General features: G+C 55.4%; 7 protein-coding genes across 7 annotated transcripts; 2 read left to right on the top strand and 5 right to left on the bottom strand.

Annotated features, from left to right (window-relative positions):
- Window positions 1–1,190: 1,190 nt before the first annotated feature.
- On the bottom strand, window positions 1,191–2,210 carry COL26b_009955 (uncharacterized protein; the record flags this gene model as incomplete). The annotated part of the gene is made up of 1 exon (XM_053182669.1): window positions 1,191–2,210. One exon carries the CDS (start codon window positions 2,208–2,210, stop codon window positions 1,191–1,193), a length of 1,020 nt encoding a protein of 339 aa, XP_053033392.1.
- Window positions 2,211–8,137: 5,927 nt separating this feature from the next.
- Window positions 8,138–9,763, bottom strand: COL26b_009954 (uncharacterized protein; the record flags this gene model as incomplete). The annotated part of the gene is made up of 1 exon (XM_053182668.1): window positions 8,138–9,763. The coding sequence occupies one exon, from the start codon at window positions 9,761–9,763 to the stop codon at window positions 8,138–8,140; it is 1,626 nt and encodes a 541-aa protein (XP_053033391.1).
- Window positions 9,764–12,574: 2,811 nt separating this feature from the next.
- Window positions 12,575–13,772, bottom strand: COL26b_009953 (uncharacterized protein; the record flags this gene model as incomplete). Its single annotated transcript, XM_053182667.1, has 2 exons — window positions 12,575–13,558; window positions 13,626–13,772. 2 exons carry the CDS (start codon window positions 13,770–13,772, stop codon window positions 12,575–12,577), a joined length of 1,131 nt encoding a protein of 376 aa, XP_053033390.1.
- Window positions 13,773–14,324: 552 nt separating this feature from the next.
- On the top strand, window positions 14,325–16,048 carry COL26b_009952 (uncharacterized protein; the record flags this gene model as incomplete). The annotated part of the gene is made up of 2 exons (XM_053182666.1): window positions 14,325–14,450; window positions 14,522–16,048. 2 exons carry the CDS (start codon window positions 14,325–14,327, stop codon window positions 16,046–16,048), a joined length of 1,653 nt encoding a protein of 550 aa, XP_053033389.1.
- Window positions 16,049–16,731: 683 nt separating this feature from the next.
- COL26b_009951 (uncharacterized protein) lies at window positions 16,732–17,797 on the bottom strand (the record flags this gene model as incomplete). The annotated part of the gene is made up of 3 exons (XM_053182665.1): window positions 16,732–16,939; window positions 16,992–17,451; window positions 17,647–17,797. The coding sequence occupies 3 exons, from the start codon at window positions 17,795–17,797 to the stop codon at window positions 16,732–16,734; spliced, it is 819 nt and encodes a 272-aa protein (XP_053033388.1).
- A 4,066-nt stretch (window positions 17,798–21,863) lies between these two features.
- On the top strand, window positions 21,864–22,898 carry COL26b_009950 (uncharacterized protein; the record flags this gene model as incomplete). The annotated part of the gene is made up of 1 exon (XM_053182664.1): window positions 21,864–22,898. The coding sequence occupies one exon, from the start codon at window positions 21,864–21,866 to the stop codon at window positions 22,896–22,898; it is 1,035 nt and encodes a 344-aa protein (XP_053033387.1).
- Window positions 22,899–23,323: 425 nt separating this feature from the next.
- DUG1 (Cys-Gly metallodipeptidase) lies at window positions 23,324–24,804 on the bottom strand (the record flags this gene model as incomplete). The annotated part of the gene is made up of 2 exons (XM_053182663.1): window positions 23,324–23,504; window positions 23,555–24,804. The coding sequence occupies 2 exons, from the start codon at window positions 24,802–24,804 to the stop codon at window positions 23,324–23,326; spliced, it is 1,431 nt and encodes a 476-aa protein (XP_053033386.1).
- Between the last annotated feature and the right edge of the window lie 1,457 nt (window positions 24,805–26,261).

Below are 26,261 nucleotides of genomic sequence, written 5' to 3'. Positions count from 1 at the left end.
ATGCGGATATTCCGAGAGGAGCAGATTATGAGAGCTTGGTAAAGGCAATCACGACTGTTACATGTGCGTGCGGACATGTGGCATGACATTGGTCAAGATCACGGGCAGTATCACTCGCCCGTCCGCCTCTATCAGACCAAGATAGAACATGCGTCTACTGGAGGGTTGTATTATTTAAGTTCAACAGGTTGACGGGGTACATTCGAAATCTCAACCCCAGCAAATGCTGCGCCCGGGCATTGTTGCGAAATGTCCCGTGACTTGAGAACGTGCTGCATTGTCCTGCTTGCGTAGAGATTTATCACACTCTGGGTTACCTACGACTGATCATCATGGTGGTATTCAACGCTAATCATTCGTCCTCTATCGCCGTTTTTCAAGTTCTGCAGTGTATCAGTGAATGTAACAGTGAAGGAACGAGAGAAAGTCGGCTTGTCCAGAGAGGGAAGTGAAAGCACCCGGAGATGAAGTTAACCTTCTATTCGATCTCGGTATGACTCTGTACCTAATACACACAAACGCGAAAGGATTTCATTGCTTGTGCCTTGTGAAGAGAGATCAATAGTGATGGGAATATATATGGATGTCTCTGTATCCGGGGGGGGCGCATATTTGGTTGATTCTTAATATGAGTTGCGCCTTCACCGTTGATAACAGAAGAAGGAGGATCGTTCACAAGCAAGAAGAAAACTTCGCAATGGCCCTTTCCCCTCCGAACACAAAGTCAAGAATTATTCGTAAAGATCCTGGAGGCGCCATTGTGACTGGCTATAAAATACTAGGAAGGCTATTGAAATCTCGGAGACACAACCACAATCTTCGTACGGTCCATTATCATTCATTCAGTTCTCAGTCCGGTCTCATGGCTAGGGAAGACTAGATATGTGTAGACTTATTTATACATGCACAAGCCCTGTCTGCCTGATGAAGTCGGTGCTGCCTTCTCTCGCTTTTCTTATGGTTTATTGAAGACGTCTACTGCGGGACAAAGTGTAATATGACGATGTCGTGCTATGGACTTAACGCATACTGTTTTGCCAAGTTACCTCTGTGTGAAAGGCTGCTGTCCCAGCGACAACCGGTTGTGCAGAGGTATATTGATAACCGAGCCAAGGACGAAGAGTTAAGCTTCTTCCAATATTCCTATCAGCTACGACGGTGAGTTCATTCAGCTTGGTTCCCACCCTAGTTCACTCGAACATCTTCCACTGGTTCTGCAAATTCTCAATCTGGACCAGAGTGCCCCAAGACTGGCTCGCAAGACTATTCATCTCTTGCATGTACGCTGCACTTGTGGCCCCCTCGCTCGTCGCATGCCATCCCAGCGTGCTATTTCCGTGTTGATACCCATCTGTCCCAACAAGGAGCCTGGTCCTCTCTATGTTAGCCCAAGAGAGGCTCTGGGTGCCGGCATTCTGGGACTGCAAGAGCTGCATCTGGTGCACCTGTCTCAGCCTCCGGATTTCCACCACCGTCTGGACGTACACCTGGATTCTCGTCCTGGACAACGCAATGAGATCACCTGCATCGCCGGCTTGACAGGCCTCTACCCACTTCTGTCGCATTCGCGGGGAGTACATGCAGCACATCCTGGCGTCTGGCACGAGCTGTTTGTGGTAATCCATCGGCAGGCTGGCGGCGGCGGGATGTGCGTCCTTGCAGAAAGTGACCCAGCAATCCGCACATATGGTGCAGTCCTCCCAGCCGTACCACTTGGCGTTCATAATCTGTCCATCTCCTGCGCAGGGTGGAACATCGGCGAACGTGCGGACCCAGTTGGAGTATCTTGACCAGACACCCGTCTCAATAGCCTCCGACCAGCGATAAATCTGCTGCGTCCATCGCGGGCTTGAAGAGTGAAGACTGCAAACAAAGGGCTTTGTGGGATCTACACCTCGTGCTGTCTCATAGAATCGATCAAGCTTGAGGGGGACGACCCACGCCGCATAGCAAGCCGGGCAGATTTTGAAGCCCTCGGGGACGTTGCCGCCAGTCAAAGTGTACCACGTATCTCGGTAGGCCCCCTTCTCGGTACACGGAGAGTTGGTGAGGACAGTCTCTGATGCTCCGACAAGTACATCAATTTCTTTCAGACCTTTGGCCATTGATATGGCCATAGCCAGAGGGAAGTTGTTCGTCACGCTGCAGAGCCAGGGCTCGGGTTCTTGTATGTGATGGCCGAGTGCCACCTGCATCCAGTTCAGTCCCATGGTGATGGGTTCTACAGATATGTATTCGAATTCATGATCAAGGGGCGTGGATGCCAAGCTCTCCTTGAAGCATTTTCCGCATATTTTGAAATCGGGCACGCGTTCCCCAGATAGCTGAAACCATTTTCGAGATAATGGGGAGACGGCCACTCCTGGCTCGCATTTTGGGAGATTCAGATACTTGATTGTGGATTGGATCCAGTCTTCCCAGTTATGAGTCAAGGAGTAGTTGATCAAGATCCGGCCGATATAGGTAATGCAGATATCGCACGCCCAAACATCGTCCTCTGCTTGAGTTGAGTCGTATGGTGCCCAGTTTTGGTGGAATGCTGTGCCTAGGATTACGTCTTCGAAGCAGGCCTCGCATGAAAGGAAGCCTTTCAGTCTCGAATCAAGTGGCTTAAACCACTTGACGCCGGCAGTTCCCTTTACGCCGCCCACACCGTGGCAATCTTGGATGCTGAGACGCTTCGTCATATAATCTCGGAGAGGCTGAGGATCTAGTGTTTTGAGGTATTGAGGAATGAGGACTTTGGTGACTCGATGTGTATTTAAGCCACATGCTCCTCTGGGCCTCCGGACACGTTGGAATGAGGCTGAAAGCGGAGTAGCTGCAAGGTACATGTCGTAGCAGCAGGTACAGATGGTGAAGTTTGGGATGTCGGAGAGGTGATACCAATCTGTCTCGTAGTCAACGAGTCGTGATTCGGGACAATCCCACGAGATATCGTTGGGCTTGCCGTCTTCGGAAAAGACGGGTATTGGTACTGCTCTTCTCCATCCATCGAGGGCAGGGTCTGAGCTCTTTGATGTGCTTGTTCGTGTAGGGCTGCTCTGAAAGCTGGTATTTTCCTGCCGAGAACGGACTTGCTCCGTGTTTGTAGTCGGTCGCTGCTGAACAGAGGGCGGCGAGTCTCTGGATTCTGGTCGCTGCCCAGAAGGTGCCGGTGCAGGTCTCAGGGGTAAATTATGAATCAGCATCGAAGGGGCTGTTGATTCGGCGCTGGTAGATACACTTGCCACATCATCGTTGAAGTTGCTTTGGCCATTATCCGGATTACCACCTTCAAGGGGTATCTTTTGGGGTGTGGGTGGCGGAGGTGGATAGGATGTCTGCTGCCGATCGGCTGGTGTGACAGCTTCAGGACTGAGCGCAGATGAACAGGTTGATGTCGCCGCCTGCACCACATTGGATGGACCAAAGGGTTGGTAGTGATAAGGCTCACCGGTGACGTACTGAGCATCAGTTGGAACAACTTCATGGTTCTCCGCCGGTCGGGTGTTGACTGGTAACGGCGGTGGAGGGGGGTAGTGGTGATTCTGAGACGCTGGTGAAGGACCGTCATTGAACTGCGACTGAGGACTCTGGGAAGATGCCGCTGTAGAGATCGCATATGCGCCCTGTTGATTTTGGCCTTTTGGGTTGTGATCCTGAACTAGTGAAGTCGTGCTCGCCGGCGAGATGGATGAGATTGGCGGCAAGCTCATATTGTGTGTCTGCGTTTGCGGTGATCCATAGTCACGATGCTGGGTTTGTTGACCTGGTTGCGCTAGATACTGCGACAATTTTTGCTGAGCTTTATTCTTGACATTCTGGTAGGAGCCAAGCAGCTTTTCGGTCTTCAACCCGGCGTAGAAGGGTTGAGATGCGTGGGTCGTCGGACCAGGTGACTGTGAGGCAGCGGTAGGAGAAGATGGATGAGCATGTAATCCTTGAGACGCATGTTCATACTGCCCTGACGGACTTGTCGCCCCGTCTTGCGGTTGTTGAGGCCACTTCCCTGGATCATATCCTTGAGGAATGGCCGAGGGCAAGGAGGGTGAACTGGGGTAAGAAGACTGCTGGTGCCCATGGCTCAAAGTCGACGTAGATGGAGACCCTCCGGTGCTTTGGGGCCCTCGAAGGTATTGCGACGGTTGGTATGGCGCGTGCGAGACCGATGGTGGCGGCGGCGGAGGATAGCTAGCCGCCGGGCTAACGGCGCGCGGTGGGAGCGGGGGCGGGGACAGCGCGGCGGGCTGACCCGGAGGCGGCGGGAAGTAGGGGTAGCTGCGGGAATCCATCTATTCCGTTTATGAAGCAGAAAGCATAGGACTACCGGGATTGATGGTCTTGATTTCGTGTATGAAGAGGAAGAGTCTATGATATAGCACAATTAGCAACGGTGAAGGGATGAATGAAGCCTTGGCAGGCTTTCAGCTGAATAGACGCCAAGGAAACCTCAGCCCAGCGGGGCGTCGGGCTGAGACCTTACCGCCTGAGAGACTGTTGAGCAGGCAGAATTGTGAAGTTCAGCTGGTTTTTGATTGTCTGGGGGTGACGCATCATGCCTCACGAGGGCTAGCGTGGTTCTTGGCTCAAGGCAGGTTGATGAGGGTGCGGGCATGCAAGCCGTTGAAAGCGGCACCCAAGGGTTCAAGTGATTTTGAATAATGTCAGGTTGGCATTCGTCATTACTGGAGAACATCATATGATTCCTGAAAGCCAAAAGGAAGTTGTCTCACTAGAATTCTCAATCACATGATATATTCATTCATCTCCATTGCGTCAAAACTGTCAGTTGTTCAGGCAGACAAGGGCAGCGTTCAAGTAAACTCACCTAGTTCATAAATATTTCACCTTCAATGTATCCCACAGGATGACCGAAAACGTCCTTGAACTGAAATTTATGGTTACTTTAACAGCATCCGCATCACTCATTCTGGACCGAAAAGAACGTCGTGTCCAAGCACTAGGACGCGGAACTTGAATCAACCGGAATCGCTTCTCGATCTCAGCAGCTCATTGGCCCAGGAAGAAATAACACGAACCCATCTCTTTCCATGTATAGCCGTTGTGAGCGCGGTCTCCGACCTCGCCACGGTAGAAGGATAGGAAAACGGACGATAAAGACCCAAACCGAGATCCTCGGATCTCTTCATCAGTTTTCAGCAGGTAGATTACTCAAAAGCTATAGCAATTCCATGTTACCAGTTACCGATCATAAATGTTCATGACATGAGTCTTCACGATTGCATCGACCGCCGACGCTGAGTTATAGGCCAAAAAAGCGTTAAGTGAGACGATTGATCAGTATATTGGCTTTTCATGTATAAGTATTTGTAGAACTGAAGAGGCGCCATACGCTTCATTCGTTTTGACACTGCTCAGCGACTTCAGGAGAGTATTCCCACCCAAACATCAGAAGACGATGCCTCCTCGCGTTGGGCCAGCAGCTATCGGAGGTAGTTCACAAAGCAAGTAACGATTGACTCCGCTCGAAAGACTCGTCCAAGGTGCAAATACCTCAATTAAAGATAGAACTATACGCGGGATCAGGCACGTTTGGTTTGGGTAACTCTCACAAAGACTCACGCTCACTTATATAGCAAGATGTTCCGCATCACATGTTGAATTGACGCTTTCGAAGACCGGCTGATTCCCAGTAGCCATCACGTAGTTATAAAAACAGCATAAATCAACAAACGACTGTAAATCTCAGCAATAAGAAGGTGCTATCGGGGTGGGACGATGGCTCGACCTTTCTCAAGACCACGTGGCCCCGTACACTGCTATTTGAATCGTTGCCCAGCCGGTGTGCTCATACGGTCCGCTGAGCTAGGCTACTTCTAGTAACCACGCACGTATATTGGATCTGCATAGACAATAAAGTCAGGAAAATAAGGATCAGAGACGCCACACTGTTGTGGTAATTGTTGGTGCGGGTGGGGAGGTGATGCGTCTTTGCCAGACTCGACCGGGGCAAGATGCATTGGATCCAAGAGGATTTGCAAGAAACAATCAGTAAGACCGACCTTATTGTCGATATATTTAGATTACCAAGAAGAATTCAATTTATACATGCCATTAAGGACGTGAAAGGGGAGCACTCAGTAAGCTCATGAAGGACTCAAGTTACGCATGTACTGGTACCATGACCATTGCGGACAACCATGCGTCCTGTTCATCAAACAAACCCAGAGACCCAGCAAGCAAATCTTGAATATCCAAAAGATTATTCCCCATACCACTGCGGCCAATTGACCGGAACAAGATTGAACCTGCCGCAGACCCTGCCTCCAGATCATCGTCCAAAGCCCGGACAAGTTGGCAGTATCATATAAAGACGGCTTAAACACCTTCCGTCGACCAGGAACATGCCAGAAATCAGAGAAGTCGCGACGCCCGAGGCGTGTCCATGTTTCATCAAAAACTGCCAGGAAGTCTCGACAACCTTCTTCGGTCATTTTCCAAGACGCTCACCCCATACATCCGCATCAAGCACCACCACGTACGACTCTAATAGAATACTCTCCAGACAGTCAAAGAGGAAGACGGAGATAATGCCATGTCTACATCCAAAGTTAGGGTAACAGCACAAAGAAGAGCCTCCGCATCTCAAGGTTATTAAAATCACCTCATTTACATGAAAAAGCTCGGAGAGCTGATTCTTATTTGTCTTGGTTGCCACCTATGTGAACAGATATCCGCGCTTTATAGAGAATTACCTCAACCGTTCTTTCGCCTACCGGTCCGAACAAAGTCAAAGATTTCAGACACTGGTGGTTCTATCTTTCCTTGCTACATGTACTGGAGTATAAATCTGGCGAGGATCCCAAGAGGATGAGGTCCATCCACAATGATAAGCCTCCGTGTCCCGCACGTCTACAAGCAGATCTACCTGAGGACAGGCACCAAGCTCGTAACGATCTAGGAGATCGTTGACAGCTAGCTACTACATCACATCTCATAAGCGCAGATATGGTAGCTCCATACTCGGGATACCCCATTGAGTATTGTAAACAACACCCAGCAACCGTGTAAAACTAGAGAGCTAGAATTAACGTCAATAAGCTGATGGGCCTCAGGTACGACATGCTCGAACCACAAGCGATTCAGCATTCCATGATTCAACACATCAAGAAGATGCTTCCAGCAGCCAAACATGTCATGCAGGAGTATGTCGTAGAGAGTAGATTTCGACAATTACAGAACGGCTTTTGAACAAACAAGAGGGTATAGCAGTAAGTACAACGCAAAACCATGAACTGCACAAGGCCCAAAGATCTTCTCAGCCAAGATGCCTACCCAAGGGCCAAAGCAAAGGTATTTAAACATACCAAAGACAAGAACAAATCTCCCAAAATCATATGGAATTATATGTCCTTGGCGTCATTCTCAACCATCGCCGCGAAGACACTGACCAGGGTGCCTCCAGTCAAACGTCATGCTCACCCTGAACGACGACTGTCAAGTGTCCTCAAACATGACGAAGCCGCTTATTCCGTCCACGTATACATATCAAATACCGAAGACGGACGACAGTCGACCAAGGTCATCATATCTTAGGATGAAAAGCGCAAGTTCTGTGACATGGAGCCCCCGAAGTTTCCACAAAGACCGTCGTGCCATCAGCCCAGACAAGCATATTAAATGCAACTGTAAAATTTCGCTGTCGATCAAGACCCAGAGCGCATGACTGTCTCAATATATAAAGACGAAAATCAGTCGAATAATCGCAGACGGCCTCCCTACTCTTCTCCGCCCTGAATACTCCTGTCACGACGCAACATATCCACCAGCAATGCATAGCACATGTTTTCAACTTTGATCTCTATTCAGTATCGTGGGGGTATCAATCCCAAGCTAATTCCAATGCAAAACACCGAGTAACCCGCAAAAACTCCAAAGGCCCCAATGGGGGCGCGCCAAAGCGGCGCTGCCTGGTGTCGCACCCAACCATATCTACATGAAGTCATAAACGAGCGTGTCCGTGAATGTATATGCGAAACCTCTAAAAAGGCCGCGATCGTCGCAGTGAACGTTGATCGTGTGTGTTTGTAGTGATTCCAGTGAGGATTGTCTCATCTACCGTCTGTCCCTCTCATTCCATTACTCCCAATTTTGATACCAGAAAGATTTCGTTCAAGGAAAGCGCATGCTTCGTCTAGCTGTACCAGGTCTGTCCTGGCTTCAGGTTGTCGAGGATGCGGCAGCGGGTGGTGATACAGAGCTTCTCGCGATCGAGGCGCTTGAACTTGGGCCCCAGAGGACCGGAGACGTAGTGATATTGAGCAAAGAGACGCCATTGGCGCATGTCGGCGAGACTGTAGAGCTTGTCACCCCACGGCCCGGCGTAATGGAACCAGGATGTTGGCGCGTCGGGGTTCTCTGCCGTCGGCACAAGACTGGTGGGGTTCTCCTTGCGGTGACCGCTCGCCACATCAACCTCATCGTCAAGATCGTCGTCAAGGTCCTCATCCAGATCCTGAGCGTAGTCATACCAATACGTGTAGGCGTTCTTGGCGGGATCCCAGAGAGGGCCCTTGTCGGTCACGTCCTTGAGCATCTTGAACGGCAAGACGTAGGGATGGTCGCCTGCCTGCGCGTACATGGCGTGAGATCCAACAGCTGAGTAAATGACTGGGCGGTCGCCGCGCTTCTCGACTGCGTGGTACGTGTAAGCCTGGCCGCCTTCATGTTCAGAGAAGAAGATGCCACGGGGCACGCCGTTCTCGAAGCGCATCATGCAGTGCTCCCAGTCGCCAACGTGATTACCAAAGCGGATAGTCAAGACGGTCTGGCCGAGGTTGTACGAGTAAAAGAAGAACCAGAAAGCGTCGACGATGCCGGAACCCTTGTCGACGAGGACGAGCACGGCGGGGGCCTTGGAGTAGCCTTCCTGATCGGGCTTGTGGGTAGGCGTGTCGGGCGGGGGCAGCGGCTTTTGGTCTCGGCGCCGGTTTTGGAAGCTGCCGGTGCGAGCGGAAGGAACAAAATGTGGGAACCGTCGAGGGTCTGAGATGCGGTAGACTGGGTGGTCGCGAGAGACATCGAACCACGTCGTGTCTTCGAGAGGAGATGATGGCACACGGTCGGACCGGTCGGGGTCTTCTGTCGGAAGATCCTCATGGCCGTCGTCCTCACCGCCGTCCTCTTCGTCGTTCCAGGGCTCAGGTATGCCGACGTGGCTGTGTAACCACTCAGGTCTCTGCTCGACGTCGTCGTCACTTGTCAAGTACACCATTCCGTCCTCCTTGTTAAGCTGATGCAAGTCTGAAAGAAGCAGCGACTGGTTCAAAGCTTGCCTCTCAAGGTACGGCGTCATGTGCTTGATGTGCTCTGCAATATCGGCGGGCCAAAAGTTCTCGCCCGAGTAAAGGTGAACCAGCGGCGCATACTTGAGGACATAGTCGGGGATCTCCTTCAGCGTCTTCGCTTCGGTCTTGTCCTGCGGCGCCTTCTTCCTGGAGACCGATTCCCAGCCATTGTGCCGTCCCTCGTCGTTGTACAGGGATCTGAGCTCAAGGCGCAACTCGTCGCCGTCGGTGTCGTTCTTGAAGGGCAGCAGAGCCGCAGGATCCCATGACAGATGGTGAATGCCGCAGAGACTCAGCCAGCGACAGGCCTGGCGATCAAGCCAGTAGGGACTGCTGCTGATCCATCTCTTGTCCTCGCGCTGCTTGGCCGGGTCGGGCGGATTGGGGTTCAGGTACCGTGGCAGGAACCATGCCAGGAAGGAAATGGAGCCCACCACAGCGAGAAAGATGGTGATGCGGCGTAGGTAGTACATCGGGAAAGTCGCAGAGTCGGCTCCAGGCCTGTTCGCAGGTTTAGGAAAAGGTGGTTGAAGGAGAGACGAGCTGGCGATGTTACGGACTGGCCGCGGGCGAGGTGTAGGGCTTTTGCTTTTAGTTGATTCTTAGTCTGAGAGCTGGTTACGGAGGCTTAGTGATGGTTCGGAGGGGTCTCGGGATGCCGGCACGTCTTGCGAAAGCCAGCGGGGACTCGCACAGCATCACAACCTTGGGGAGCTGAGGGATTGGAAGCGTCGTCGGCAGCAATGAGGTTGTCAGGAGGTAGGAGGGAGGAAGGGGGTCGAGCGGAGACGCATGGCCAGTGGACGCTGAGGCCCCGTGGACGGTGTTTTGTGTCGTTGTTCAAGGGAAAGTTTGTGAGAGGAGGGGAGCAGCAAGCTTCGGGGTGGTTTTGGACGGGACGGGATGGATGGGAAAGGGGAGCTGGGATGTACCATACCTCTTGTAAGGCATGCGCATGCGGGCGACGCTGACACGCTGCGCTGTCGGGCATTACATGGACAGCGACCGACGGGAGCACACCTGGCAGCGCAGTGACAGCTGGGCAGCAGACACTTCAGCGCGGCAGCGGCAACAGGCACCAGGGACGCTGCACCTGGTCGTGAAGGCTGGGTGACCACCCCTGGCCGGGCTCGGCCAATGCAGCCGCCACCGACTGGTTGTCTGTTTAAGACGCTAACCCGAACCAGACTCTGTGAGGATCTGGCCGACACCGTAAGGAAGACATGCAGAAGTACAGATACATTGCCGGGGTGGCAGCTGGCGAGAGTTCTTGAACAAGTTGAAAGGCATAGTGTAGGAGTGCATCTTGGATGAGATGTCAAGACAAGCATCAACAGAAATCAAGAGAACTCAAGCACTAGAATGGAATGTAACAGAGTGGCACATTTCTCATCTTCGTACATCTGGTAGTACTGAACCATGGCAGTCGAGCAATAGCAACAGCAACCGCTGCATCACCACTCAACACAAGCACTCAAAGTACCAAACAACCATACCACCTCATTCGTCCTTCTCTTCCCAACTCATTGCAAGTGTTTAAGTTTTAGTCCCTGTCTCGACCAGTAGCGGCAAACCCGGAAGCTCCGGTAGTTGCGGTGGACCCCGTCGGAGCCGTCCCGCGGCAGCCTATCGTATTCAGCGCCGGCCGCGGAACGCGACTCTGCCCATTGAAAAACAACCGGAAACCCTTTTTAGGATGCTTTGTCACTGCTGGTGTCCGCGGGCCATCGTCTTCGAAAAGCACCCGTTGCCGTAGCGGAAGCAACTCCAAAAGTGGCCGTCTTGAGACTAGCATAGCCAAGCGTTGCAAAGTCACCTAACCCTCCCTCAGCCACCGGCGATCGCCTTTGCCCTCTTCAGAGATAGTCGGGCATCTCACATGAGCAGTAGGAGAGATGGTGCTGTCTATAGCACTTACTATCTACTACTAAATAGCAGATCACATCAACTGCCTCTTTCTGTCCCTTCGTACAACCCGACGATCCATCTCAAAGTCCATCTCTTCGCCGCACTGAAACTTCCCATCAAAAAGTCGCCGTTGTACCTGCACATCCCCCATCCGCCACCCGCCAAAAGCCTGGCAGGAAAAAGGGTTCGAGATCGGCGGGAACCAGTTAAATCCCTGCAGATTTCCCACGAGGGGGCAGAACGATGCTCGATAGAGTGCGCTGAAGGAGGGCCCAGTTCGGTCTCTGCAGTGTTCGCCTTGGCGGCAGACTCACTACGACGCTGCCACCTGCTGATTCCTTTCCCCCCCCCTTCTCCCTCTCTTCTGCCGTCCTTCTGGCGGTGTCGTCTGTCTCCAGCCGACTCCACCAACTGAGTGTTTGAGTGCCGGTCAGTCAGGAACTGCGGTGTGGTTGGACGATACCCTGCTGCCCCTTTGCAGCAAGGGGGGCGCCGCCGTCCGATTCCCGGTCGCCGTTGGAAACATTTCGCATCACGAGCGGCTTTGGCCTAACGGAAATTGCATGTGAGCTAGCAAGACTGCTGGCAAGGCGGTGGACGCTGGCAGACTGGCTGTTAAGCTGGGTGGACCACCGAACTGCGCGGTTTAGATGGAATGACATGCTGGGATGATGGGGTTCTCAGGATGGGGCTTCACACTGCAAGAGCACTAGACGCTGCGATGTTTTCGAATTTTTCGTTTTGCCTGATGTAAAAGTTGGTATTTTGAACTACGTTTGCCTCGGTACTTGAGGCTTTTTCCCCCTTCCGCGATGCTTTTCGGGGAATACACCGCTACCTTCTAAAGGATACTTCCGCATCATGACTTCTATCAACACCTAATTTGTCTTTTCAAGTCGCGCATTCACGGCGATCCAGTTCGTCATCTAGCCTTTGGCTTTCGATAGGATTTCCCATGTCGTCGAGCGAGTCGGGTGTCCACGACACCACCCCTCCCAGCCGTGACTTTTTTCCCTTCCACGCTCCAGCCTGACCACATCATGCAAGCCACGGCCATGCATGTCTCTCCCGCCCATACTCATGTGGCACACATCCCAGGATATGCCCGCCCACGAAGCAACTCGAGCCACAGCGCTCTCGTTTCATCCTACCGCCTCATCCGAATATGTTGCAACTCTTGCCTGTGCTGGGGAATTCGTGCCTGTATGATTTTCCCCAAGTTCAAAGCAAAATGGCAATTCAGCCAAACGCATTCGCCAGCTTTCCCATCTCCAAGTTCAGAAGAAGGGCGCATAACATCCTCCCAAACTCTCAATGGTCCGATCAGGAAGCCAAGCTCAGTAGCTCAAAACTTATCTCGATATCCTCTCGTGTCATCACTCCTCAACTTCCTCGTAATCTTCAGAGTCGTTCTCGCTCCCATCCTCGTCATCGTCGATGCCCGCCCCCGCATCCTTGTCCGCAGCCGGCCCTCCCAGCTCCGTCCACGATGCCGGCGTCGGCGTCGACAGCGCGGTTCCAGCTCCGGCCCCGGCTCCGGCCGCCGCAGCCACATCCGCCCCTCCCCTTCCGCGGCCTCGGCGTTTGCTAGGCCGCCCATCAGGCAGCGGCTTCCTCTTCTTCCTCCGCCCGCTCGTGCCGTCGTTAGCTGCTCTCGGCGCCGCGTGCGCATACACCGTGACCTCGTCCGTCTCGCCCCTCTTCTTCTTCAGCGCCATCAGGTTCTCCAGGAACCTCGTCTGCCGCTTCCGCTCGCCCGTCTTGTCCGCCGTGATGGGAATGTGAATCCCGTGCTGCCGCCGTATCTCCTCGAGCGGGTCGTCCTTGGCCGCCGCCTCGTGCCGCGGCTGCAGCCGCTTCTCCGTCGTGTTGATCCGCGCCCAGCTCGCCGCGAGCATGTCCACCCCGCCGGGCAGGTGCCGCAGCGACGGCAACGGGTCCTCCGCGTCATGCTCCGCGAACAGCACCTCCGTGCCCAGGTTGCGCGCCCACTGGCCCTCGAAGACTTTGCCCTTGTACGCGAACATGGGCTTGTCCGAGTGCAGGTCCAGGATCTGTATGTCCGCCGCCACGTCCGACTCGCCCAGATCGTCCGCGGCGCCGGCGGCGTTGTTGTTGTCGCCCTTGTCCGCGCTGGGGTCCATCTGGCCCTGCTCCATGTCGCCGTCGTCTTCCACCTCGGGTGCGGGCTCATCGTCGTTCTCGTCGTCGGACAGGATGCGGTGGTGCTTGGGCTCATCGGGCTTCTTATGCGGGCCGGCCCAGTGTTTGTAGTGATACCCGCCGCGTCCGGATACAGGCGCGTTTCGTCTTCGCGTGAGGAGCTGGGGAATCGAGAGGTCGACGGTGAGGTAGTATGTCTAAAGTTGCGCGGCGTTAGCAGCCTGCCGTCTTCGTCCGCTCGTCTCGTGATGGCGAAGTTCCCACCTCGGTCTCGGTGGTCGAGTACTCGTACTCCCACTCGGATTCATCGGCGTCGTCAAGATGGCTGGGCGCTCGCAGGGGCTGGTCCACGGGCGCGGCCGCCGCCATCACCGGCGCAACAGCGTCCGTCGGCGCCGCGTTGCTCGCCATCGTTACCGCGTCGACCTGTGGAAGACGACTCTAGTCGTGTATTGGGACTCGTGCATTTGGCGTTGCTACTGCGATCTCGAAATTCACTCAAGGCGCAATCGCCAAATAGTCACAGCTTGCGTTCAAAGCATTGGTCGGCTCCGAGTGACGTAGAGTGCAATGTTGCAAGAAGAGGAAATTTCGGGAGAGCTCCAAGGGTTCAAAAACGAAATCGCAGAGCAGACTTCCCCTACCAGCCAGCTTCCCCAGTAGCAAACCGGCAGATTACCTCAGTGCAGGGGCCGCGGGCCCCTCCATGCGGGGCACCAGCCAAACAACGGCCGGCCGAACTGTGACTGATCGCAACCCCTCTGCCCCGCCATCGCAAGTAAATTTCCCAGAGGACGCCCTACGCTCTACGAGTGACCGGGACTCATCCCACCTTTGACTCACCACCGGACGACTACTTAACGAGCTACGACACTCTCCGGCGGCTGAATTCCATTCGTTATCGAGCATTGATCTACGTTCCCTCTACCAACCCCAGAAGAACGAACTAAACAACCGCCCGCCATGTCGAACAAGGTCCACATGCTGGACTATGTCGCCGGCAACGTTCGCAGCTTGGTCAACGCTATCGAGAAGGTCGGCTACGAGGTCGAATGGGTCAGGAAGCCAGAAGATGTTGCCTCAGCAGATGTACGATCCCTTTTGGCTTCTTCTTACAGACTATAACGGGCAATGAGCTAACAACCTCTCCTCCGGCGCAGAAACTAATCCTCCCCGGCGTCGGCCACTTCGGCCACTGCCTCTCCCAACTCTCCCAAGCCGGCTTCCTCCCCGCCGTCTCCGCCCACATCGCCTCCGGCAAGCCCTTCATGGGCATCTGCGTCGGCCTCCAGGCCCTCTTCGAGGGCTCCCTCGAGGACCCCGCCGTCCCCGGCCTCGGCGTCGCAAAGGGCCGCCTCGACGCCTTCGACTCCTCCACGGGCAAGTCCGTCCCCCACATCGGCTGGAACAGCGCAAACACCGGCGGCGCCGCCCTCTACGACCTCCGCCCCGAGTCCAAGTACTACTACGTCCACACCTACAAGTTCCCCTACGTCCGCGGCCAGCTCGAGGCCGACGGCTGGACCGTCGCGACCGGCACCTACGGCGACGAGACCTTCGTCGGCGCCCTCGCCCGCGGCAACGTCTTCGCGACCCAGTTCCACCCCGAGAAGTCCGGCGCCGCAGGCCTGCGCTGCCTCCGCGCCTTCCTCGACGGCTCCGGCGCCGCCGCCCTGGCCTCCTCCACCACGACCCCGTCCCCGGAAGCCCTCCCCTTCCAGGACGGCCTCACCCGCCGCGTCATCGCCTGCCTTGACGTTCGCGCAAACGACCAGGGCGACCTCGTCGTCACAAAGGGCGACCAGTACGACGTCCGCGAAAAGACCGACGGCGGCAACGTCCGCAACCTCGGCAAGCCCGTCGAGATGGCCCGCAAGTACTACGAGCAGGGCGCCGACGAGGTCACCTTCCTCAACATCACCTCCTTCCGCGACTGCCCCCTCGCCGACGCCCCCATGCTCGAGATCCTCCGCCGCACCGCCGAGACCGTCTTCGTGCCCCTCACCATCGGCGGCGGCATCCGCGACACCGTCGACACCGACGGCACAAAGGTCTCCGCCCTCGAGATCGCCACCATGTACTTCAAGTCCGGCGCCGACAAGGTCTCCATCGGCTCCGACGCCGTCCTCGCCGCGGAGGAGTACTACGGCGCCGGCCGCAAGCTCTTCGGCAACACCGCCATCGAGCAGATCTCAAAGGCCTACGGCAACCAGGCCGTCGTCGTCTCCGTCGACCCCAAGCGCGTCTACGTCCCCAAGCCCGACGCCACCCGCCACAACATCATCAAGACGGCCCACCCGGGCCCCAAGGGCGAGGAGTACTGCTGGTACGCCTGCACTATCAAGGGCGGCCGCGAGACGCGTGACATGGACGTCGTCGAGCTCGCCCAGGCCGTCGAGGCCATGGGCACCGGCGAGATCCTGCTCAACTGCATCGACAAGGACGGCACCAACAGCGGCTTCGACCTCGAGCTTGTCAGCCAGGTCAAGGCCGCCGTCAAGATCCCCGTCATCGCGTCCAGCGGGGCCGGGCACCCGATGCACTTTGAGGAGGTCTTTGAAAAGACGACGACGGACGCCGCGCTGGGGGCCGGAATGTTCCACCGCGGGGAGTACACCGTCAAGGACGTCAAGGATTTCCTGGCCGGCAAGGGGCTGAAGGTGAGGCAGTTTGAGGCGAGCGTTTGAAAGGAACCAGTGTGTAGATATTGATGGTTGTGGGATGTACATCAAGAGATGTGGGATGAAGACATGAAGAACAATATCCAAAAGCAAATAGACACTTCTTTTTTTTTGTATCAACAATTTTTGATTTGAAGTTGTGGCTGTTAAAACGCTACGTTACGGAAAGAAAAGCCTGGAAGACTTGTGTGGACAATCTGACGCGAACGCCGATTACAAACAAGAACGACAACCAAACAAGACTTTGTGTCATGATCCCATGCCAGTGTTTTTGGAAACGTGCAATTCCTCCTCCTCAGTGATAAATCAAACCGACCCCCTTGAGCGGACAGGTAAACAACTCAATGTGAAAACGAAACCCCTACCGGCAGTGAGGAACTCCAAAGCCAAGTTGAAATGGGTGAAAGGTAAGAAACAGCCGGCCCCCAATTTTTTGCCAGAAACAGAAAAAGAAATGCCTTGAAACATGAGACTCAGATCCCTCTCTTTTTGTCGAACCGTTGCTTTTGATGGCGTTCCCTTTTCTGTTTCCGATTATGCTGGTGAATCCTGTGCTTTTGCTGTTCCCGAAAGAAAAGGAGAAGAGATGCGCGAGACGCAGAAAAAAAAAAGTGAATCAAAGCCGAAAACTCCCAACTGCCTTAGCTTTCATGAAAACAGAAGAAACACAAGAGATAGCTGTTCATGTACTAGATTTCCATGCCCATGAACAGCCACCTGTTGCTCGTCACGTCCACATCATGCGCCCAGCGGTCCAGCGTCGTCAGCTCGAAGCCCACCCACTGCAGGCTCTTCATCAATGATTTCGCGTCTTCCTCCTCGATGCCTCGGTCAATGCAGATGACGAGATGCTGGCAGTCCAGTGGACCGTCAACCAACTCCATCAGAGCCATGAGCCTAGATAACGGTCAGCATGTAATAGATCGTGAGTAATCTCAAGTGAACGTACGCAGGCTTCAGGTCACGTCCGATGACGTTCCTGTCATACAAGGCAAACAGGGACTTTTCAGCCCCGTCGTCCGCCACAAATGCCCGGAAACTCGCGCCGCCGGCAAAGTCCCAGACCTCCATCCACGCCGTGGCGGGTGCGGGAGCCTTTGTATCGGTCTCACGCCCGCCAAAGTGGGGCTGAACAGCCAGGTCCTCGTCGGACGGCGGAGTTTGCATAGAATAAACACCCGTCAGGCCGGAGCCATTCGGACCAGTGCCCCTCTCACCGCGGAACACAGCCTTCATGGACTCGCAAAAGAATCTCTCACATTCTTCCCTGATCGTAAGTGCTGCCCCCCCTCGACGGCTGATCCTCTTACCGGGCTGCTGGCGCTGCTTGGTGGCTTTGGGAAGCAGCGCGAGCTGGTTGGATGCCGTTATGGCCGCGAGGGGGGGGCTTGATGGAGGTGATGGTAGTCCTGAGGAGGGGACCTCAGGAATACCACTCGGCCCCTGTTGATAGTGGGATGGTTAGCGTCGTGGTTCATGCATGCCAGAGAGTGTGTGAGACGTTGGAAAGTGTGGGGGCGGGGACGGATAGAGAGAGACAGGTGATCGACGAGTTGATTGAAGATGAGGCTGAAGAAGGGGTGATTGGAATGGATGCGACGTACCTGCGGCCCCGGTAGTGCAGTAGTGGAGACCGCGAAGAGTCGCGGCAGAGTCGACGATGTAGCAGCTGGCAAGGACATTGGCCTGACGGACAACGGCCTCGCCATCAAAATTACTACTACTGTAATTACTCTGCTGTCTCATTGGCGCCATTGCGATTGATTTCCTGGGGGTGTTGGTCTTGACTCGGTGTATTTTTGTGATGTGGTGTTGGTAGGTGCGGTTCTCGGAGATTCGGAACCGGTCGACAGATTGGGTGGGATTGATCGTGATCGAGAAGGTTGAATTGGATTCGGAGAGTTGGATTGGAGTCGTGAGAGACTTGTTTGGATGATCGAGCTATTAGATTGTCTGGCGGTGAGGCTGTAAACAGCGGATTGATTGCTTGCTTGTCGAGACGGAGAGGTCGTCGAGATTTTTTTTTTTTGCGTTGCGAACGGCGGTTGTTGCGGGAGCGAAGGGGTACCTTCTTTTGCGAGCGGTGAAGAACGGTGTGGGAGGAGAAGGGCAGGAGGTCAGTGGGTGAGACTGGCCGGCGAGTACCTTTAAAACCACAGCGGAGTCCTAGAGCGTGGAAACGTCCAGCGTGGCGGAGACGGGGGCACCGTGGGAAGGGGACCAGTTGCTGCACCACCAGCGGCCACGGCACAACCACCCAGCAGCACTGGAACCACACAGAACAGTCATAATCAGCCATGCCATCTCCACCTTCCGCTTCTTTGATGGCGCGACCACCCATGCTCCCCCCTCTCTTGCCAGTGTCCTCTCGATGGCAATGCACCTCCACGGCATGGCATTTGATGCGTAACATGTTTGCCATTGTCTGGAGTCTGAGCCTGTTGTTGGTCCTTCGCGAAGATTCCAAGCATCATACACCCTCCCCCGACGAATTGCAGGATGATCACGCATCGACTTCCCCAGTTTCTTGTTGATTGCCGCACCGGGACCCCTAATCAGAGCGTCGTCCACCACGGTAGCACGGAGCGGACGGCCTCTGGGCTTACGAAACCGGCCAGGAGCCCACTGCGGCGCCCCGTACATGTTGCACTGTCAAGCACGTTTTCCACTGCGCCGCGTCACATTGGCTGCCTTTCTTGTCTACCCCTTCATCCCGCCGCCAATTCAAAGCCCTTCTCCGTCCTTGGGCTGGTCAAGTCGTGATCTCCTCAACCTCAATGGATTTTGGCTTTGCCTAACTACCTGATCATCCACGAAGCCAGTCAACCGCCGCCAACAATCGCGATTCGGCTGGACGCTCCTCATCCGGATCCGGCGCGGCGCTTGGCACTTGGACCGGCGTGCCAATCGCATAACAGACAGCGACAAGGGCCGTGGGATGGAGTGAGGGAAAGGGGGGGGGGGGGGGGAGCTGCAAGTTCACATGCACGTGGACAGCGCTGAACCGAGCCCAGTCGAGCCCAAAATCCAACCTGCAGCCAGCCCAAGCCCAGTGTCTGGCGGACGGTGTACACGGAGAACCCTGACCTGTTCTTGCATCACGGAGTTTGCCTCTTCTTAGTGATGGATTCCACAAGAATGAGTAACCCCTCTGGATCCCCTAGACTTTGGCTGGAGCAGTTTGAGGTAATCGCACACCATACGCCGACATCTGGTCCAGCACAAGGCAGATCATCGTATCAGCAGATAACCGTGGAAGCTTCTGATCGATCGGTGTGCTTATGGTTGGCCTTTTTGCGCCAAACTCCAACTGCCCAGAACCCATTCCATCCCCCAAACCTTAGAGGCCAAGGGTCGCCTTATCCTTGGCTTGCGTGATGTTGTCTTGAGTCCCTTAAGTCTATTACAAACGCTCGCCGTGCCGTCGCACAGCTTTAGTCAAAACGGTCCAAACGCTCCACGGACAACAACGTGGCTCCCTTTCCCTGGGCAACCCGCGACCGTCAATGCAGCGATCCCCCGCCCCGGAGCCCGGCATGGTCGGAGGAGCCCACGAACCGTTCGACGGGATCCGGTCTACCTTGGTCGATTGATTAATCACAGGAATGCCGTGACAAGCACTTCGTCACCGAACACCAGCTTGCGAAGAACGTCAGTATACGGCGGAAATACTGGGGTAGACGTGGTGCGATTCCCCAGCTTTGCGTCAAAGAGATGTGTGCTCTCCGGGGTGTTGGTGTTTCTGTTCGGGTCACTTGACCGCGCCCAGCCGCTCCGTTTCCCCACACTTGACATTTCGCGATTGCGAGTCATCATTGCCTGGGCTCCGGGGTTCTCATCGACCCCGTTACCCCTTGACTCACTGGCATGGCATGAACGGGGCGGTTTAGCTGTTGCTACTTGCTAATGATAAACATGAAGTGCCATCATATCGCCTAATAATAATATCCAAAGCTGTTCAAGAACCATCGTAGATCAGAACGAGAATGTGGTTTATGTTAGACTGTCGCCGCGGTTGCAATCACCCGGAGGCGTCTGCGGTTGGTCAGCAGGCCAGCAACTCAATGGCTCAGATGACCGTCTTGTCCAACTTGTGCAAAAGATACCAAGCAAAACTTTCGGTGTCAATTGCTCCATACCCCGAACCTTCTCTGGACGCACAGAAGCTTTCCGGCAGGGCGTGCAATATCGCAACATCACGACTCGTAAGATTGATAGCGAAACAGAAGCTCGCTCCTTCTAGAAGCCCTTTAACTTTCTCCTTCCCCTCTCTCGCTCGTCTCCCAAAGAGGGGGGAAATGGACCCCCAAAAGCTTGCCGCACACCCGTCGCCGTTGTCGTCGTTGGCTTGGAGCACATCTGACGGGGCTTGACTATCGAATGAGGTGATCAATGATCATACCCACATTCCCGTCCAACCAGCACCACCAGGAGGAAATCTCGAGTGACACAGCAAAGAATATTGGGAAGGGTCGCCGAGCGTTGACAAACCAACTGCAACCTCTCCCATTGCCGGCACCGACTACACTATCCAAGGATGGTGCGGCTTCTCCACCTCGACGCATCTTATCGGCTCACGTCCTCCAAAAAGGTGTTATCGATAACGCCCTGGAGGGTGGGGGCAGACACCGGACTGACCTTACCCAAGCCTAACGACCGCTGATCGCTCATGCGACATGCTGCCGCCCGCAACCTCCGAGCGCTGGTCGTCTGAGACTGTTGGTCGGAGGAAGAGGGGGTTGGGGGTCGAAGAGGAGGCCAGGCCAGGCCAGCAGATGTCCCATTTGCCCTCTCTCCCAAGCTCCGTTCGGACTTTGTGAGGAGGTAGAGGTCACAGGTTCACCCTTCATGAACGACTCAGCCAGTCGCCAAAAGCTTCCGCAGGATCTGGCATGACAAGCTCATGTTTTGCCCCCTCTCTCTTTCACCTTTCTCCTCAGCGTTCCCCGAATGGAGTAGCATTGCAAGCCGAACTCGAATACAACGGTTACTTGCGCAGCTTACATGTAATCGTTTGAGACGAGAGGTCAGAAAAGGGAACGGCGCCCAGACCTTAGGACGTAGTATCTCTCACACACCGTCCCTCACCGCAAAACAAGGCGGGGGCAGCCGTCGCAACGGCGCGCCGGCCGCATTACCTTGAGACCCAGAAAGAGAGAGAACGCATGGCCCATTACCTTATCCTTTACCCTTGAAGTACCTTAACTACCGCAGCAGCCGTGAAGGAATTACACACACACATCGTTTTTGGCGCGCGATCCCCAACCTGCCCAAACCTGATGCCAGGCGGCCGGCCCATAAGTCATTCAAGCCAGCCTGACCTGCCCTCCGTCTCGTGCCGAAAAGCTGTCTTCCATCCTTACGAATGGGTGTGCCTACCTGACTCTGTCTTCCAACCCGGTCTTGACCAATAAGTACGCCCAGCCCACACCATCTTTGACATCGAACCAAGCCGTCTGACGGACCCTCTCCGGTCGCGCAGCCCAGGGCGTGACAGCAATAACCACCCAAGCAAACCCAGCCCGGCGTCGTCCCAAGATTTCCTTATCAATACGCCTATGGTCCCGGACCGACTAACACCTACATATCAAACACCAAACACCAAAGGAAGAAAAAAAGTCATGTTTGGCTTCCCGACTGTTACTTCCATCGTGCGCCGCAATCTCTCCCAACGAACATAGCTCCTCTTTCTTTCTGTCCTCCACCCGCATATCGTGCCCGTCCGGACCTGTATCCGGAGGCGTTGCGCAACTTACACAACCTCGGGCGCATATCCTCGAGAGATACAAAGAAAACGAAAAAAAAGTAAACACCAGGAACCATGGCGCCAAACATCATCGTCTCCCGCCCAACGTTCCCAACCTACCTCCTCCCCTCTTTCAACCTCCCATTCCGCCGCCGCCCATCCTCACCACCACCACCACCAACGACGACGGCGACAACAACCCTAACGCCAGAAGCAAGCCAGATCCCCTCCCTCTCCTCCTCGCCGACATCCTCGACAACAGACGAGGCCCCGACGCCTCCAAACAGCCCTCCTCCGCCGCCCTACCAAGACACCATCACAACCTCATCGCCCACCTCCCCCGCCGACACCAAAATCCCGCCCTCCCGCCTGCGCCCCCGCCGACAAACCCGCCCCAAACCCGCCGCCCTCACCATCACCCGCACCCAGCCCGACACGTTGCGGTGCTCAACCTGCTCCAGCGACATCGCCTTCGCCTCCCAGATCGTCTCCAAGGGCTTCACCGGCCGCTACGGCCGCGCCTACCTCGTCTCCCCCACGGCCCTGCCCACGCCCGCCTCGCCCTCGTCCACCAGGAACTCCGGCCCCGCGGGGCCCGGCACCCTCGCCAACGTGCGCATCGGCAAGTGCGAGAACCGCCAGCTCGTCACGGGCTGGCACGTCGTCGCCGACATCACGTGCCTGCTGTGCAGCGCCAAGCTCGGCTGGAAGTACGTCGACGCCAAGGAGCTCAGCCAGAAGTACAAGGTCGGCAAGTTCATCCTCGAGGTCGAGCGCGTGGTGCCGTTCCGCAGCTGGGAGGACGTTTCCCCGGGGCAGGGGGGCTCCCCCGATGAAGACGAGGATGGGGTGTCTGACGAGAGCGAGAGTGACGAGGATAAGGTGATGGGAGGCACCAAGGACAAGGCGATCGCCGGGGATGCGGAGCGCGAAGGCGAGGAGAGCGGGGAAGGGTCCGCGGGGGAGGACTCCTCCGAGCCCGAGGAAGAGATTGAGTTGGACTCGGAGGACGAGGATGATCTTGAAGACATGTTCTCCGGAACGTGGGACCCGGAGGTGGTGGCGAAGAGGCGGAGCCGCCGGGTGACGGCCGCCGCCCGGAAGAAGTAGAGCTTTCGCGTGGAGAAAAGCTCCGATACCCACCCACTCCACGAGATATCCCGAGCCGATTTGGGCTTCACCTCATCATCCACACCGGCGTTTTGTTTCTTTGGCTCGATTTACCGGATACGATATACCACCACGCTGAACGCGCAGTATGACATCTTACGGACTAATACCCCCACATACATAGATTTAACTTGGGCACGAATAATTTGATTGAACTGGGTATTTGATTATTTCGCCTATGACCTGAACTTTGAACTTCCTGAATAGCGGTACACTACCACGCGACAAATGCGTCTACAGTGTGCCGGCAGATAATCGGCTGCGGGCCAGTGTGGGCCCGTCGTTAGCCGTACAAAGCAGCTGACTATGTACGCTACCGAATCTACTGTTGCTTGCCTCCTCCCTCCTTGTGGTCACACGATCAATTATGCCATGGGCTCCTCGGCAACGTAGTGCAGGTAGGCACCCAGAAGCTTGATACCCTCGATGTAGTTGCGCTTGTCCAGCTTCTCGTTGATGGAGTGGGCACCGTCGGTGGAGCTACCCATGGGCAGCAGAAGGACGTTCTTGCCAGTGGCCTGCTCGAAGGTCAGGGTAACGGGAATGCTGTGAATGGTTAGCAACTATTATCATATCTGTGGGCGAATTGTATTTACCTTCCACCCTCGCGAGTGAAGTCGGGCTGGACACCCCACACGCGCTCCGTAGCCTTGGCAGCAGCAGTGAAGTTCCAGTGCTTGGGCGACGCAACCCACCACTTGCCAGTGTGCTGAGCCCACACCTTCATGGTGTTCTTGCTGCCAAGCTTGGCGAACTGCTCCTTGACGTACTTGTAGACGCACTCATTGGTCTGGTCGATCTCCATGTTGGGCACGGTACGGATGGAGAACTTGCCAGTGACCTTGGCGGGGATGACGGTCTTCGCGCCAGGGGCGGAGAAGGCTCCCTCTATGCCGTGGAGGGAGAGAGAGGGGTAACGCCATCTCGCCATGAGAGTAGGCTTCTTGTCCTCAAAGATGGTGGTCTTGCTGCCGAGAGACTCTTGGAGAGTCTCCATGGTGAAGGCAATGCCATCGTAGAGACCCTCCTCCTCAGAAGTGACAGGAGCAACCTGCTCCATGATACCGGGAATCTGGATCTTGCCGTCGGTGTCAACCAGGGAACCCAAGACGCGAACCATGTCGGTCATGGGCTCCTGGGCAGTACCACCAAAGACACCGCTGTGGAGGTCGGCGCCGGGGCCGGAGATCTCAACAGAGTAGTAGTTGCAGCCACGCAGACCATAGGTCAAGCAAGGCTTCTCAGTTCCAAGCCAGTAGTTATCGGAAATGCAGACGGCGTCGGCATCGGCGAAGTACTTCTTAGCCTCGGCCTCAATAAGATCATCGAGACCTTCAGAGCCGTACTCCTCCATACCCTCGAAGCACATGAGCAGGTTGACGGGGAAGTCAATACCGGCCTTCTGGTGAGCCTCGATGGCGTTCAACCAGCCGAGAACGGGTCCCTTGTCGTCGGTAGAACCGCGACCAAACATGCGGCCCTTCTCGTCGACGGAGAGCTCGAAAGGCTCAGTAGACCAGCCGTCACTCTTCTCGGCGGGCTGGACGTCGTAGTGACCGTAGACTAGGATAGTCCTCTTGTTCTTGTCGTTTCCGTATCTACCGAGCACAACGGGGGGCAACTGCAGGCCGGGCTTATCAGGCTGCTCGCCGAGGGGGCGGAGCTCGACGGAAGCGCCAAGAGACTTGAGCTCGGCGGCGAGCCACTCGCCCATCTTCACGACATCGGGACGGCGCGCGACGTCGGCAGAGATCGAAGGGATCGCAACGGCCTTCCTGAGGCGCTCGATGAAGTGGTCGGCATCGGTGTCGACCTGCTTGAAGTAGCCGTCAAGTTGGGGAGCCATCTTGCGAGCTTGGTGAGCTTGTATTGCTTGGGTAAGGTAGGGACGGCGAGCGTTAGCTATCCGAGTCGTTTGCCAACACGGGAGAAGTCTGGGAGTTGTAGGAAGAAACTTTCGAATAGTCTGAGGGCGGGCGAGGCCGTTCAACAATGAGGTGCGGGGCATGACGCCGGACTGGACCTTCTAAATCGGGCGCAATAGAGCTGACCAGAAATCTGCTGCACCGAGAGTACCTCTTACCACCACCACATGCGCCTGCCCACACTGACTGTGACTGAGGTGCTCAGATGGCGGGGTACTCAATGCGTGGCGCTTCGGCAAGCAGCGGCCGTATCAGCAGCAGTAAGGGACCGGGTGCCCGCAATTTGCTAACACTTTGGAGAGCGTGGAGACGCTAGGCCTACAGCGTAGAGGACCTTTTGCGTGCTGCAGCACGTGACCCGGTCGCGCCGGCGGTTTCCGTTTGAGAGTGGTTTGAGACGGGAGCTCTGTGGCTTACTGCTAGTGGCTGGTGCTGTGGCTGATGGTCTCAGTGACTCAGCTCCGAGTTTTTGGACGTGGCAGGAACAAAGAGGGAAAGCAGCAGTGAGTGGAGACTGGGAAAGACCCTCGGAAATTCGTGCCTGCCAGCTTAGAAATTGCACTTCGACAGCTCACGTGCCATCCAGCAGCCCAGCCAGCTGCGACCTGCCACCTGCCCCGAGAGAGAGTGCTACAGAATCAGGTGGCAGCGTACCAAGTGGGTTCCAGAGCACCCTCTCTTCCTCTGCCAGCCATATCTGCCTGCAACCCAAGCCCGGCTATATCTCTCTTCTTCCCCCTTTGCTTTACTCCTCTTTTTCCTGCCACGAACATCACCACGTCGCCCGTTTCCCCGTCATTTCGATCGCTACGCCTTTCCTTGCCTAGGGATCCGCTCTTGTACGACTGTGCGACATTTTACCTGCCGCTCAGCCTTCAACCAAACACTTTCCGAAATCTCGGCGACAAGCGACGCAAGTGCCCGCTCGACGCGAACCTCTCACCACCCCCGACCGTTGTCTCCCCTACTGGCAAGCAGAGCATTGCAGCAGCTCTCGCTTCGATATACACACATACTGACCAGGAGAAAATATACTTGGCTTATTGAGGCTTCTCGACTGATGGTGCGCACGGTGTCGAGGTGATTTGGCTGTGAGGAGGAATTCACACAAAGGGCTGCCTATCGTCCAGTTGGTTGTCGGCCTCTTTGGCATTGTACTCTTTCTCTACATCCCACGAACCCTTATTTCCTTGTTCTTCCAAGTAAATCAGAATTGATTTTCATTACTCTTGAGAGGTGCAGAACGCAAGAGAGATCACTCAAAAGGCAACAAGAAAAAATACTAGCATCAAATCACTCTCTACTCACCTAGCTTCGCGTCTTCGTGGTCGCCCTTCAGGTTCACCATCGCCGCATTCAATCAATTCTTGATCTTGGC

Source organism: Colletotrichum chrysophilum (assembly GCF_026319265.1).
Source record: "Colletotrichum chrysophilum strain AFK26 chromosome Unknown scaffold_101, whole genome shotgun sequence".
Taxonomy (NCBI): Eukaryota; Fungi; Ascomycota; class Sordariomycetes; order Glomerellales; family Glomerellaceae; genus Colletotrichum; species Colletotrichum chrysophilum.
This window is presented reverse-complemented; position numbering and strand designations above follow the sequence as displayed.